At 40.2% G+C, this 16,394-nt stretch overlaps 1 protein-coding gene across 3 annotated transcripts in view; it reads left to right on the forward strand.

The window, feature by feature from the left end:
• The first annotated feature begins 435 nt into the window (after positions 1 to 435).
• The window catches only part of slka (STE20-like kinase a), a 31,919-nt gene continuing 15,960 nt past the window's right edge, over positions 436 to 16,394 (forward strand). For all 3 annotated transcript variants that reach the window (XM_030748267.1, XM_030748268.1, XM_030748270.1), the window contains exons 1-8: positions 436 to 1,056; positions 9,451 to 9,615; positions 11,769 to 11,817; positions 12,311 to 12,460; positions 15,065 to 15,137; positions 15,463 to 15,657; positions 15,883 to 15,964; positions 16,099 to 16,230. In XM_030748267.1, coding sequence (XP_030604127.1) covers positions 907 to 1,056; positions 9,451 to 9,615; positions 11,769 to 11,817; positions 12,311 to 12,460; positions 15,065 to 15,137; positions 15,463 to 15,657; positions 15,883 to 15,964; positions 16,099 to 16,230 — 996 coding nt within the window. In that variant the 5' untranslated portion in view covers positions 436 to 906. The remainder of the gene's footprint in view (positions 1,057 to 9,450; positions 9,616 to 11,768; positions 11,818 to 12,310; positions 12,461 to 15,064; positions 15,138 to 15,462; positions 15,658 to 15,882; positions 15,965 to 16,098; positions 16,231 to 16,394) is intronic.

Below are 16,394 nucleotides of genomic sequence, written 5' to 3' on the forward strand. Positions count from 1 at the left end.
ATTTTTTTTTGTCTTTAATTTTATTTTATTTTAACCCAGCATTGCCCTTATTCTAGTAAAGACATATAGCCACCTGGCAGCTATTTTGTGCATGCAGGTGGGAAGTTATTTTGAAGCATCATGTAAACTGACTCTCATGTCAATAGTCATCGAGATTAAAAAAAAAGAAAATTGGATGTATAAAAAAATTTTATATATGAGGACTTAAAAATTCTTATTTTCTCTAATTTTACTCCTGAAACAGTCAATCGTAAAAACAAAGCATCTCTACTAACTTTTATAACGCAATGGCGGGGGGTGGTGGTGGTGGTGGGGGGGAATTAGGGGGGGAAAATAATAATAATAATAATAATAATTTTTTTTTTAAATCATGCGTAATGCTTGCGTTTTATTTTGATAGGCTTCACCGGAAATATCAACTGCGCTAGGTGGTTGACGCTCATCCACTAACTTTGTATGGTCACTCAACCAACCTAAGCATAAGGTTCGTTGACTGTGCGTTTTCGTCTTGGTAACATTATGTGATTTTAAAAAAAAATGTCCCGTCGAAGGTAATGATATGGTAAATATTTTTCCGGTTCCTTTAATTTTGTTCGCCTAAAACGGAAACACGAGCCTTTGCGGAACAGCCAACTCTTCTCTGTATCCCTAACCTCCTCCGACAGCGTCCTGTGAGGGCTGCTAGCTATGATGTGATTGTGATAGCCGCCGTCGAGGGAAGTTATAATTGACATTATCATAGCTGAATGGCTACAGCACCGGTCTGTCTGGCTTCATTTAACGCTTGCATGCCCTCATTTCGATAATCATTTGTGCTCCGCGTCGGAGGGAACCGCTATATTTTCTTGGCGGAAATAACCGAAGAGAGCGTATTCGCGGTGCTGTAGTTCACACCTAAAAAAAAAGATGTCATTCTTCAATTTTCGCAAGATCTTCAAATTAGGGCCGGATAAGAAGAAGAAGCAGTATGAACATGTACACCGAGACGTCAATCCCGAGGAAATATGGGAGATTATTGGGGAACTGGGAGATGGAGCGTTTGGGAAAGTGTACAAGGTAAGTTGACGCTACATCCGCCTCTGGGTTTCTACATTTCTTAAGGCACTGGCTTTTAGTTGTTTAGCGTATTGCTACCTCCGGGTCATACATAACCTGTAACGCTGACATAAAAGCAGTGTTGGTTACAGCTCTTGTTCAGGTCACATTTTCTAACCTTGGCCACATTACCCTCAGCAATTAAACATATTCGTTTCATATGAATCCTTTAACTGCTAATATCATCCTGTTGAGAAAATGTAAAGAAACGTGAGCAGCAGCAGGCATCTTAAACCCAACTAGTCTCTGGGGGATTTCCTATAATTCAGGCTTTGTGTCCCTGTCAGGTTATAGACACGACTTTGTCAGTGAGTTACCCTTGAGGGTGGTTAAAACTGCTAAAGGTGTGGTCCACATGCACAGTATAAACATGTGTCTCACATGTGACACATTGTATTGTCTACAGTTGTGATGCATCAGGGGATCCACAAGTAATAGTTCAAAAAAAGAAATAAATAACAGTTAGGGTGCAACCAGATATTTGTAATACACACACACACACACACACACACACACACATATATATATATATATATATATATATATATATATATATATATATATATATATATAAAATAAACTTTATGCCATTCACTGTGACAGGTGCATAACTGGTTTTAAATTAGGTGAGCAGTTTGCCACTTCTTATTGTTTTCACCAAATCATACAGATGGAAACAGTATAATGTAGCATCAGTACAAGCATACAATTTAATGACGTAGGACAATGATATCTTTTTATCTTGTTTAGGCTTGTTTTTCTCCTGGTTGAGAGAGTCATATATGTCTGACTAGGGTGGGGTTTTTGTTCTATAGTTGCACTAGATGAAATTTAGAGAGATTTCCTTGCTGGAATCTCTGCTACCTTTCCAGGTTATCTCTGTATGAGTTTACTCTAGACTGAGAACACCTTTTGGGAAAAGTCAGTATTTACGTACCTTTAGCTCAAGTCAAGGTTAAATTGTATTTTTAATAAATTTTTTCTAAAAGGTCTTTCAGTATATATAACCATTTTAGTAGTTTAGTAACAGTGCCCACAAACTTCTATGCCTTCATGCCTTGTTTTTTTTTTTTTTTTTCTCCATTAATCCCTGTTAAACAGCTTTCTCCCTCTCTCTCTCTCTCTCTCTCTCTGCCTGAGCTACTTAATGCTGTTCCTTCCTGGCACTCTTGTGATCAAATAATGCCACAAATGGACCATAAATCTTAATTTGTCTTCACTTATTTCCTAGTCTTGTTAGCTGTTTGGCTAGATGTGATGAGAGCTTGGAAATACTTGCACGCCTTCTCAGACCACAGTAGGCAAAATATAATTTTGACTTCCTGTTAGGGATGTGCGATTAATCGAATTTTGATTTCAATTTTGGCCCCAAACAATCACAAAAACAGTGTAAAAGGAAGAAAAAAAATCTTATTATATAAATGATTTTGTCACATTACGTGCCATATATTCTAAGCCCTGATTTATGCTGCAGCGCTGAGTCTTTGCGGGCCCTACAATGTAACCTACGTAAGTGGCCAGCGATGTCACCCATGTTGTGCCAAAAGTGATTTTCAATATTTTCCAGAAAATGGATGCCTGTATTTAAACTGTTTTAAATGACTTGTTGACCTATAATCTATGAATCACATGTCAGAAATGTCTCTCATGAATTACATGAAATAATTTTGAGCGAGAAACACAAGGTCACAAGTTAGAAGCTGCAATCACTTTTTGGCAAAGTGACTTTTATATATTCTTTATCAGGGTAAAACCTGTCATTGACATTAAAAAAATGTATTTTTAAAGAGAAATCTAGCCAAGAAGACTATAAATCACAACAAATACAACATTACAGTTCTATAAGCATATTTGAAATGGCCAAAAATGACTGGATTAATTATAATGCAGGTACAATAACACAGTCATAAAGATACTTGCAAAACAGATCATTTAGTGTTTATAAAGAAGTCATTCATATATCCTGTTTACTGCACTCTTTTTATCGATATAAGCAAAGACACTATACAAAAAAGCACATAGAAACATCAGAAATCACTATATGGCATACGATCACTTTTAGGCACAACAGGCTTATGCTTGTACAGGTATATTCCGTGTTAAAAAATTCAATTCAATTTTATTTTTATAGTTCCAAATCACAACAAACAGTTGCCTCAAGGCACTTTATACTGTAAGGTAAAGACCCTACAATAAATTATTGTTAATTATCCAGCGGAATACTAATAATCGTAATATAATGTGCACCTCCCAAGAAACCAGTGGCGGCGCCGTGGGGGCAGTAGGGGGTGCTATAGCTCCCCCCCCGGAAAAATCACAGCACCCCCGTAGCACCCCCAAGAAAATAGCTTGTGCCTGTGTGTGTTGAGAAGTGAAAGAACAAATGATCCTTCATAGCACCCTCAGTAAAATGCTTAGCCCCCCCCTTAGCACCCATCCATCCATTATCTTATCCGGGACCGGGTCACGGGGGCAGGAGCCTAAGCAGGCTTGCCTCTTCCCAGCCACCTCCTCCAGCTCATCCGGAGGGACCCCAAGGTGTTCCCAGGCCAGCCGAGAGATATAAACTCCCCAGCGTGTCCTGGGTCTACCACGGGGCCTCCTCCCGGTGGGACATGCCCGGAAAACCTCACCCAAGAGGCGGCCAGGAGGCATCCTAATCAGATGCCCGAGCCACCTCAACTGGCTCCTTTCGATGTGGAGGAGCAGCGGCTCTACTCTGACCCCCTCCCAGATGGCTGCATTCCTCACCTTATCTCTAAGGGAGAGGCCAGCCTCCCTTCGAAGGAAACTCATTTCTGCCGCTTGTATTCGCGATCTTATTCTTTTGGTCACTACCCAAAGCTTGTGACCATAAGTGAAGGTAGGAACGTAGATGGACCGGTAAATCGAGAGCTTTGCTTTTACACTAAGCTCCCTCTTCACCACGACAGACCAGTGCAGCGTCCGCATCACTGCAGAAGCTGCCCCGAACCGTCTGTTGATCTCCCGCTCCCTTCTCCCGTCACTCGTAAACAAGACCCCGAGATACTTGAACTCCTCCACTTGGGGCAAGAACTCGTCCCTGAGCCGGAGAGGGCACTCCACCCTTTTCCGGCTGAGGACCATGGCCTCAGACTTAGAGGTGCTGATTCTCATGCCAGCCGCTTCACACTCGGCTGCTAACCATTCCACTGCGAGCTGAAGGCTACCCCCTGATGAAGCCAACAGGACCACATCATCTGCAAAGAGCAGAGATGAGACTCTGAGGCCACCAAGGAAGAAGCCTTCCACCACCTGGCTACGCCTAGAAATTCTGTCCATAAAAATTATGAACAGAATCAGTGACAAAGGGCAGCCCTCAGATGAAGGGGTGTGGAATCATGACTGACAGCTCAAGGCAGTGGCTGAACAACATAGTCCCAGCTGTTGCATTCAGGGACCGTGGGAACTGGAAAAGTCTCTAACGTATCATCGATATTCTATATGTATGTGATTGGTTTTCAAAGATAACATGCTTCACCGATACAAGCAGCTTACATGAATACACGACTCGAATCTCAGAGGAAAAAATATGATCTTGACAGATTTGCACAGCATTTTAAGTCCATGTTGGAGATTTCCCATGCTCTCAAAGTAAAGCAGAAGCCTTTTCTTTATCTGTGGGCGCTAGGAGTGATCAGGTAATAAAAAGAGCGAGAGAGAAAACGGACACATTCACTGTTGATACCTGAGCAGTTTACAGAAACAGTATGACATGGACCGTGTCACTGTGATACGTTGGCTAGTCCGCCATATTGGAAGTGGCAAGTCAGCCTTAAATCAATTAAACCACGTGCAATGGGAGTGGATTTTCTGAATAAAAACAACTGACGTTTAAATTTAACTTCATATTTTAGATGGTCCCACGCCCACTCAAATATCCTTGAGAGGATAAAGAGCTGGTCCAGCGTTCCACAATCAGGACGAAAACCGCATTGTTCCTCCTGGATCTGAGGTTCGACTAACAGGCGGACCCTCCTTTCCAGCACCCTGGCATAGACCTTACCGGGGAGGCTGAGGAGTGTGATCCCCCGAAAGTTGGAGTTCTTAAAGATGGGGACCACCACCCTGGTCTGCCAATCCAATGGCACTGTCGCAAATCTCCACGCAATGTTGCAGAGACGTGTCAACCAAGAAAGCCCTACAACATCCAGAGCCTTCACGAACTCAGGGTGAATCTTGTCCACCCCAGGGGCCCTGCCACCAAGGAGTTGTTTAACTGCCTCAGTGACCTCACCCCCAGTGATGAGCAAGTCATCTCCCTCGTCCCCAGACTCTGCTTCCGCTACAGAAGGCATGTCAGTGGGATTCAAGAGGTCCTCGAAGTATTCCTTCCACCGTCCGACTATACCCTCAGTTGAAGTCAGCAGCATCCCACCCGCACTATAAACCGTGTGAGTGGAGCACTGCTTTCCCCTCCTGAGTCGCCTGACGGTTTGCCAGAATCGCTTCGATGCCGTCCGAAAGTCTTTTTCCATAGCCTCACCGAACTCCTCCCACACCCGAGTTTTTGCTTCGGCCACTGCCCGAGCTGCATTCCGCTTGGCCTGCCGATACCTGTCAGCTGCCTCCGGAGTCCCACAGGCTAACCAAGCCCAATAGGACTGTTTCTTCAGCTTGATGGCTCCCTTCACCTCCGGTGACCACCGTCTGGTTTGGGGGTTACCACCACGACAGGCACCAACCACCTTCCAGCCACAGCTCTGAGCAGCAGCCTCAATAATGGAGGTGCAGAACATGGTCCATTCGGACTCGGTGTCCTCAGCCAACCTCGGAATGCTGTCGAAGTTCTGCCGGGTGTGGGAGTTGAAGATCTCCCGGACTGGGGCTTCTGCTAGGCATTCCCAGCGCACCCTCACAATATGTTTAGGTGTACCAGGTCTGTCCAGCATCTTCCCCCACCACCTGATCCAACTCACCACTAGGTGGTGAGCTCAGCTTCTCTCTCCACTCGAGTGTTCAGAACATATGGCCGCAGATCTGATGATACGATTACAAAATCGATCATCGACCTGCGACCTAGGGTGTCCTGGTGCCAAGTGCACTTATGGTAAATGGTAAAAGAACTAGTTCTTGTATAGCGCTTTTCTACTCAGTCTGAGCACTCAAAGCGCTTATACAACACGTTTACATTTACCCATGCACACCCATTCATACAAGCACTTCCATGAGTAACTAAGCTAAGTGCTTTAATTATCTAACATTCACACACATTCACACTCCAACGGTTGCATCGGAGAGCAATTTGGGGTTAAGTATCTTGCCCAAGGATACATTGACATGCAGCCTGGAGTAGCCAGGAATCGAACTGCTGACCTTCCGATTAGTAGGTGACCTGCTCTACCTCCTGAGCTACAGCCACCCCAGCCACTTATGGACATCCTTATGTTTGAACATGGTGTCCGTTATGGACAAACTGTGGTTTGCACAGAAGTCCAATAACAAAACACCATCTGGGTTCAGATCGGGCAGGCTGTTCCTCCCAATCACACCCCTCCAGGTCTCACTGTCATTGCCCACGTGAGCGTTGAAGTCTCCCAGCAAGACTATGGAGTCACCGGATGGAGCACTTACCAGCACCCCGCCCAGTGACTCCAAAAAGGGTGGGTACTCTGAACTGTCATTCGGCGCATAAGCGCATACAACAGTCAGCACCCATTCCCCAGCCCGAAGGCGCAGGGAGACAACCCTCTCGTCCACCGGTGAAAACTCTAACGTGCAGGCAGCAAGCCGGGGGGGATACAAGTATACCCACCCCAGCTCGCCTCCTCTCACCAAGGGCAACTCCAGACTGGAACATGCGTTGAGGTGAGCCCAACTATATCTAGCCCAACTATATATAGCTGGTATCTCTCAACCTTAGCACCTGCAGAAAAATATTTCTAGAGCCGCCACTGCAAGAAACATAACTACTGTAGGGCCGACGCATCCCACAAGGACCTTGATTGTCCTGTTGAGCACCATCGATTCCTCCCGTGCATTTCTGCCTACTTTTAGGGTGAGGTTTTTTAATTTATCAGCAATTAAAAAATAATAATCATAGCATCGATATAAGGACACATAGATGTCAGCAAATTCCTGGAGAGAGAGACTGCTGAAACTATCAGAGTGGACATAAAGGAATGAACAAAGAAGTGGAAAAACTAGAGGGACAAATCTGAGCCCTGTCGGCTGCACGTATAACCAGTATTTGCTGCCAGTATAACCAATATTTGCTGTACCTGAATAATTCTGATTTAGTCTGAAGCTGATCATGTTTTCTGTTTCCTTTGGGCTGTAATAGGCCAGCCTACCTGGAATCAAGGGCGTAGATAATGTCAGTAATGTCCCTGTCAATCATAGGGCATGATTAGCAAAGGACGGTAGGGAGATGTCTACCAATATTTGCTCCGAGGGTGTAATTAGCACCACACTTTTGAATACAGGATCTGTCCATAGACATATGTCTATGGATCTGTCGGTATGTTGTGGCAGTGCACTAAAATGTGAGCAAATTTATTTGGTCTAAATGACTCGCTCCTATTTCTTCCTAGTATTAGTCCTGATAACTGGCATTGCCTTTTAATTTATTGATTGATTTACGTATTATTTGTGTTTTAAAAAATATATATATATAAAATTTTATTTATATATTCTGTATTTTATTTTCAATCTAGTATTTTCAAGAGATTGTAGAAGTGCACTAGATTTCAATGTATTCACTGTTCTCTAAGTGAAATAAATGCATTGTGTTTACAAATAATCAATTTCACCAGTGACCAAAATAATAGTCATAATTCTTTTTCCATAATCGAGCAGCCCTACTTCTTATCACTCACATGGGCTTAGGTGGAGATAACTTTAATCATGCCACATTACTATCAAAGGGCGTTAGGCATTTCATTTGTTATTTCACAGGCTTCTGGTGGCTGCCTCCTTTGGGTGGAGTCACAAAGTTTGCCAGCAACTTGTGAATCAGCTGTTCAAGTGAGGTCAACAGGAAGAGAGCGAATTCTTTACTCATGCATGCATGTAGTCAATGATATGTGTTTCATAGACAAACTTAGTGCTTGTATAAGCACTAAGCAGTTTGTTTTAGGTCTGTATTCCAAAGAGTCTGTGTTATCTTAGTTAACAGAGGTTTATGCATTTTCCTTTCATTTTTGGCAGTTTTACAAACTAATAAATGTATTTAAGCTTGAGTAAATTAAACCCCAGAGTCCTGGTGATTTTTCTTTGTTTGGCACCAATTTTTGTTTTGAAGTAAAAACCCTGGATTCACACATGCACATTTAATAATAGTGGTGCTATTATTATACTAGTAGTCTTGGAATATTTACAAAGAACCACATAGTTCGCTCCCTGCCTCTTAAATATGATTATGGCACTCCTGCACTCTCATTTCATCCCTCAAAACAGATCTGCATAAAGCATTTAGCACATTGTAAAATGTCATGTTCATGATGACCAAAGGCCACGGGCTCCCTTTGAATAAGTCGAGTGACAGACAAATCATGACTGCCCTCCTCATTGTGAAGCTAATATTGAATCTGCATGTACGTGACGGCCTGCGCCTGACAGGCGTCAGGCACTACAAAGGGAAAGAGAGGCAGGGAGTGTGTCAGGTCAGAAGTGTGTAAATATAGGGTCTGACACGCTCTGCTGCAGTTGGTCCTAACACTCCCTCCCTTTTCTTTTTCCCTACCTCCCTGAGACTGTGTCTGTATCCATAAACATTAAGTCCTAGGCTGGCCTTAAAATAAATTCTCAGTCCCTTATTTCACAGGCTCAGTGGTCATTTTTATTGGTCTCTTCAGTGCAGCTTTATCAGGAATGAGAGTTTAGGATTTGAGTTGTGAAACAAATATCACAAATCTGTTAAATCATGGACATATTTGGTATAAGCACTGCAATGAGTGTGACAAAGTGAGATGAAAGAAAGAAAAGAGGGGAGGAAAAAGAGAGGAGGAAATGAGCAAGCTTTGTAAGATTAGCTTGTGTTAGAGTACCTCAGAATGACAGGATGTGTGTGTGTGTGTGTGTGTGTGTGTGTTTTTAACAAGATTTATACTTTTTAGTATATGAAGAATAGTTGTCCATAAGCCTCTGAAATGTATTTGAGATACAATCTGCTGTAATTTATGTCTCGAAATGGTTTTTGTCTTAAACTTAAATTGTTAATGTTGATATTCTTCTGCAGTTCCTGTTGTGTAAATGCTATCTGAAGTTGCTGTTCTGCAGAATTATATTGAGCAACATATTCATCTCATAATCACCATGACCTTTTTCTGTTTTCTACACCCTATGCTGCAAGAATATACTCCTAATTTACTATTTCATCAATGTTGCTTTCAGGCTCAGAACAAGCAGAATGGGACCCTGGCTGCTGCTAAGGTTATCGACACAAAGACTGAGGATGAATTGGAGGATTACATGGTTGAGATTGACATTCTGGCCTCTTGCAACCACCATCACATTGTCAAACTGCTGGATGCCTTCTACTTTGAAAGCAAACTTTGGGTAAGCTAGTTAGTTCCAGGTTGGGAGGAGTGTCTTTCTCTTTATGAAATGCTGTTTGATCTGAAGCCAGTAAGACAAAGAAGCAGTGAACCAGTCACGCATGTAGGCACAGAAATTCATTATAAGCCACTATTAGTTGTGCTGTTTCTCACAGGACTCTTAGATCATTCGACTGAGCAATAATGACACAGGATTTTTTATTTATTTTTAATTTTTTTGATCATGTGACACAGTCAGTGTCAGAGGCTAATGCATGCCTAGGACTGTTTGCTTCACTGCATGGTTCCCTGACTGCTTAGAAGTAACAGGTCACTACTGAGAAATGCATTATTATAATACCTTCTCTCATTTATAATGATGGGATTTATGTAACTTGCTTAAAGAATTTTCTAATAACAGCGGAATAGTCCACAATTTGAACTTATTCCTATTGTCTCTTAAGTCATAAGCAGTGTATAAGCATGGTGTCTCTATAATAACAAAAAAGTCAAACCCTGTGAACACACTCCCTCATCCTACAGTTTTATTGTGAGCACAGAATGCAGTTTTAATACATGGTCAGTAGAGCTCATTGTGTGCAGTAAAAGGCCCCAGAGCAATTAGGTCCTAGCAGGGGGGGTGTCATGTGACTGTCCCTTGTGGACTGGCCACAACTATGGGAAGATAATGGAGTGGTTTTGGTGGCTGAAGAAAGTGCCTGTGAATAATTCAAAGCTGCATGCAGGTTGTCCCTCTGGCCCCTGAGTTCAAGTAGCATGATGAATGTGTAACTGCTTCCATTTAGGTTGTGTTGGGAGTTGGATATGTTCCTTTTTTTTTTTCTTACAAAGGAAATATGCCGCTATAAGAGATGTTTAATTTGACCTGGGTTTACACCCAGCAAAATATCAATTCTGTGCACACCTGTAAATTACAAAAGAGATTCCTATAGCATGAAAGAGTGTTCTGCCAAACAGGAACAACCACCTTGCTTCTTCCCTTTGTTTGAGTCTCTAAATGGAGGGTGGTGCTTGATTGTAGCTTTGATTGATTTTTGTATCATTTGATACCATGAGCTGCCAAGCAACACGCCGACAAAGCCAATAATGATGAAGTGCTGGTCGGGTAAATTACATCAGCTCTTAGAGCTGAGGTCAGAACCATAGATAAAAAAAACTAGTAGAAAAATGGTCAGAAAAGAGGAGGAAGGGAAAAAATGTCAGTGGCCTCGACCTGCAAAACCTTTACTGTTTTGGGGTTGTCTCATTGTTTCCCCCCTAGTGCACCTGTTGTTCATTAACACTAAAGCAGCTGAAACTAATTAACAACCCCCCCTGCTACTTAACTGACCACATCAATATCCCAGAAGTTTAATTGACTTGATGCTTATTTTATGATTAAAAAGTATTCCTTTAATATTTTTGAGCAGTGTATAAATATGAAAGAAAACATAAAAGATTAAAGAAAACATGTAATATAAACAATAATAATCATAATTTAAGTATTTTTAAGTAAGTTTTTATCTGATTCTCATCACCTCAAGTGGTATATTATAGAGACTCAGATGCTGACTTCTTTAAAGTGTATCTTCCCTTGTAGGTTTCTTGCAGTGCAAGAAGCACGCTAGCTCATCCTAAGTATACATTTTCTAAATCTACTGCAATACTTACCAATTTGAGGAAATCTGTGATGAAACATCCAGGATGTGACTCACATGCATACGTATAGTATGCACAAAACATTCGCATGAAGATTGCACAAAACTTTCTTCTGCACTCTTGAGAAAAAAAAAATAGTATTTTGTAGAAATCTGTTTAATAGGCTCATCTATCACAGCCTCTTCTGTATAGTGGGAGAGGATCCCAGTTGCTCTAGTTTACAGCTAGTAGCTCTACAGAGCAAGCAAGCACTAAGACAGAGATTTGTGAAATTTAAAAACAGAGGACATGTCTTTTGAGGATGCCCAGTATGCCTGTTTAGTGTTTCAGTGATTGGCATCTTGGTCTCCGCAGTATAATCAATCTTTCCAATAAACATGATGTTGTTTATCAGCTTTGAATAATGCAAGATCCTTATTTAATCAAGTCATGTGCTGTGAGGGTAGATTAAATTGGGGCTTCATTGCATTATATAAGTTTATTACTTAATGTTCCACTTTTGTTCTACTGTTGCAGATTCTGATAGAGTTCTGTGCAGGCGGTGCTGTCGATGCCATCATGCTGGGTAAGTCCCTTACTCACTGAAGGAAAAAGAATAACACTATGAAGTTCTGGAGCTTTTTCTTTGCTCCATCCTCCAGTGCCAACTCTTTTATTCCAACCAGAAGCCAGTACTGTGGGATTTTTTTTTTCCCCCCTCTACTAAGTTGGAGAGGCAATTCCAACTGTGTAATTATTGTAGCTCAGGTTTCAAGAAGCAGTTAAAGTACTTCTTGTTCGTGCAGTTCCTCTGTCTTTTTTTTAAACCCAAAGAAACACCTAACCACTCTTTGTAAAATGCAAATCACCATGACAAAGAAGATGCTAATGAATTTGCTGCACTACTCATTGTCAATGTGTTCTGACTCACCTACATTTATCCAGTCATACATGCTGGCTGATATAACAGTGGAGATGGCACAGTCTGTGCCTGTAATTGTGCATCAGAAAACCTACACCAAAATATTATCTGGAAAAAAAACATAGGGCTAAGGAATTTTCTCTATGTTTGGTCTTAGAATTGGAGAGGCCTTTGACTGAGCCCCAGATTCGAGTGGTGTGTAAGCAGACCTTGGAGGCTTTGGCTTACCTTCATGAGAGCAAGATCATTCACAGAGACTTGAAAGCTGGGAATATTCTCCTTTCCTTGGATGGAGATGTAAAACTGGGTAATTTATTTTTTATCATTTGCTGCCTTTTTTCCTTCATGGTGATTATTCCTTATGCAATTAATCAAACCCACCTCACCCTCTCAGAATCAGGTTTGTGTCTGTGTGTGTGTGTGTGAGTGTGAGATAATGTAAGCATATTTATCAAAGCCAGGCCCACAAAATATATAGTTTTGGTTTGAAATTTGGCACTTTTTGAGTTGCATTTTGGAAGTCACATAACTTAAGTATAAGAGCTAGTTACATAATTGTAGGCCTGAAAAACACATTTAAACTCAGCTACAAACTAATCTAATCTAAACTAATCTAAAGCTAAATCCATCTAATCAATATCATGGCATAAATCAACAGCAGATCTCCACTGATTTAATGTCTTTAACATACAGAAACAAACTATGTCAGCCGTTAAGTGTTTTATATGTTTTCTGGTAATTCATTTACAAAACTTCAAAAGGTGTTTTTGTTTCATTTTTTTCAACTTAAGCTCCACTGTCATCAAAGACAACAATCAGCAGAGCGGATCCTTTATTGAGCCATCCAGTGTCCATCAAGTTTTTGCTAAATTTGCTACTTCTTGGTCACTTATATTTGAAATCTTCTAAAACCTGGCATGAATATTCCACAAAATAGGCAAGGTGGATTTTTGACTTTATCCTTTTTTTGTTTTGTTTTTTAAAGAAATTTTCAAGAAATACAGTACATTGATGTTTACCCGTAATCGCTTCTCTTCCCTTTATTCTAGGCCAATTCTTTTGATACTTGGTATGAACATTTTTCATTGTTTCAAAAGAAACAAATGTTTATGACAATTTTTTAAAATTTCTTTCTTTCTTTCTTTCTTTATTTCTTTATTTATTTTTTGAAATTTTGTAAACAGTACATTCATGTTTGCCATCAGTGACTATTTCTCTTATTTACTGACTGAATCTTTTGAAACTTGAACATAATACTTGTTGCTGGAAGTCCATGAACGGCGGGGCATTTGAAGTACATTCTGTCACTGACAACAGGTTCAGTATTAAAGGGTTAACTTCAATAGCTACTCCTCCCTTATTTATAAGCCAACTCTTCTGAAACTTGACATGAGATTTTCAATTTTTGACTTTTTAATATTTTTACAGATTTTCACATTTTTCAAGGAAACTTGATATCTAACTTCAGTTGCTACTCCTATTATTAACCAATTCTCCTGAAACTTGTCATGAATATTTATTGGGCAATGGTCAACAAATAATTACATATAATTTCAATTTTTGATTTTGATTTTTTTTTTTTTTACGAATTTTCAAAACTTTTAAGAAATGCTGTACATTGATTGATTTAACGACAATCGCTTCTCCTTCCTTATATATGAAACTTAGGATGAATATTCATTGGGCAAAAGTCTACAGAATGTTGCAGACAGATTTTTTTTTTTAATTTAACTTTTTCACTTTTTACAAATTTTTTTTAAAATTTAACCTACAGCCAAATTAGTTTTCATTCCAATATATCATATATTGTACAAGTAAAATATTTGATAGCAGAGCTCTATAGGCCAACAGGTCTCTTGTTAAGGGTCATATCACCATGTGAGAAAGGTGGCTGGCAAATACAGGTTATAGTATATGAACAGTCTTCTTTTTCTGTGTTGGATAAAATAGGTTGACTTAAAAAACTTCAGATTTTGGCCCATTTATATGTATTTCGACCGTAACTCAGAAATCTTAATTATGAAGGTAATGCTTTGCATGGCTTCCTTAAATATGCATGTCCAGGTTATTGTACAGAAAAATCAGCTCATACTAAGGGGTCAGGTGGGAGGCACAGAATTAATTTTCATACAGTGACCTGAAAAGCGAAGATTACTTGTCCTTCCACTAAGCTCACATTAGTATAAAATACAGAAAATTAGCTGGTTTGTTGATTTCTCTGTCAGATGTGTCTTTTGCCAAAGTTAATAGATCTTAAAACAGCCATTAAAGTGAGCTGTGGATCTCTTTGTAGCTTGACTTTGGGGTTAGTGGTGACAGTGCAGCACAGTGGTTTGTTTACACATAAAAATGTAATGAGTGACTTGCCATCAAGTTAAAAAACTTAGGAAACAAGGCAATGTGGTTTCTGTACATTTTTTTTTTTTATTAAATACATTACTTATGTACAGAAGATGGTGCTGCATTGAATTGGTTACATAATATTCCAGAGGTTAAAAACATTCATGTTGTTGCTGTAGCATCCATAGCTCCTGGCTCCCTGATGATTCATGTTCTGTAGGCAGAGGGTCATGATGGAGCCTGGCAAACAATAATTATCAAGCCAGTCAGCAGGGACTTAATGATAGATCTCTTTTTCCCTCTACTGTGTGCATACTGTAAGTGATGCAAAGAAAAGGGAGCAGGCTGAAATAACTGTACAGGTAACAACAATAACGGACTCTAAGAGCATTATGAAAGGGAAATTAGACTTTTCTGCTCAATTTGGGGGTTAATATTTTAAAGTGTAAAGCACTTTCTGCTGTAAGTGTTTTTGTTTAATAGAAATATGCTATTTTATATCATCTTGTCTCATTTCACAGTTTAGCTTGATTCATTGATGAAAAGAATCATAATTTATTTCTACTTTCAGCTGACTTTGGGGTGTCTGCTAAAAATACCAAGACATTACAGAGAAGAGATTCTTTCATCGGCACTCCATATTGGTGAGTCATGCTCCCTGCATACAAAAGGTCTTTCCATCTGATAATTGTCACAGCCTGTCGCACAGCTAAGGTAATATTATTTTTTATTTCTTTATTAAAAAAAAAATAACAGCAGTTAATGTGGGATAAAGGCTCATTTTAAATAAACTTTAAAAACCTGAACAGGCTTCCTATTTATTGAGTTACATTATGTTATTATACCTTTTCCTCCTTGAAAATAAGAGTTGACCCATATTATTAGTTATGCTTAATGCACATACACACACACCTGCAGTCTAAAATGTGCTTAATCCATCAGTTCTTAATGACTGACTGAATTTCACAGGATGGCTCCAGAGGTGGTAATGTGCGAAACTTCCAAAGACCGTCCATACGACTACAAGGCCGACATCTGGTCCCTCGGCGTAACGCTCATAGAACTGGCACAGATTGAACCGCCCAACCATGAGATGAATCCCATGAGAGTGCTACTGAAAATAGCCAAGTCCGAGCCGCCCACACTCATGCATCCCTCTCGCTGGTGAGATACTGTGCTGGTGATAAGTGGGAAAGTGGCGCTGGAATGTTTCCGGATTGGAAATAAGGAAATATTGAGGGTTTAGTGTGAAAGCATGATAAATTGTTAATATTTAATTGGATGACTGCAGGCTGAATTGCTATGTTAATTTTGATTTTAGAAAGAAAAACCCTGGGATGCCTACTCTGTTCTGTCACCAACAAACTGATTCTTCTTTACTCTTAAAAGGTCACCAGAATTCAGCGACTTTTTGCGGAAAGCACTCGATAAGAATCTGGACAATAGGTGGAGTTCAGTACAGCTTCTGCAGGTGAGCTGCAGATGCAGACTACATAAAAACCCAGTGATGCCTAAACATCTGTCATCTGTTACATTTTAAATGTTTTTGAAGGGTCAAGGTTTCTATCTAATGTTGATATCTTGTGCTTTTGTCCATACATGCAGCATCCTTTTGTCAGCAGTGTAACTGACAGCAAACCTCTCAGAGAGCTCATAGCTGAGGCCAAAGCTGAAGTCACAGAAGAGCTTGAGGATAGCAAAGAGGAGGAGGAGGAAGAAGAACCTGATACACCTCTGGTATGTAGTTTTATTGTTGTATATTTATTATAATGGCATTTAAACTTTTTCTTTTTTTTTTTTTTTTTTTAAAGGGGGCATGGGTATTTAGGTGACCACTTATGGATGACATCCTCATTAAACTCTTAAACTTAACACTCTGCTGTGTGCTTTATTGTTGCTCA

This window comes from Archocentrus centrarchus, chromosome 15 (genome assembly GCF_007364275.1).
Source record: "Archocentrus centrarchus isolate MPI-CPG fArcCen1 chromosome 15, fArcCen1, whole genome shotgun sequence".
Lineage (NCBI taxonomy): Eukaryota > Metazoa > Chordata > Actinopteri > Cichliformes > Cichlidae > Archocentrus > Archocentrus centrarchus.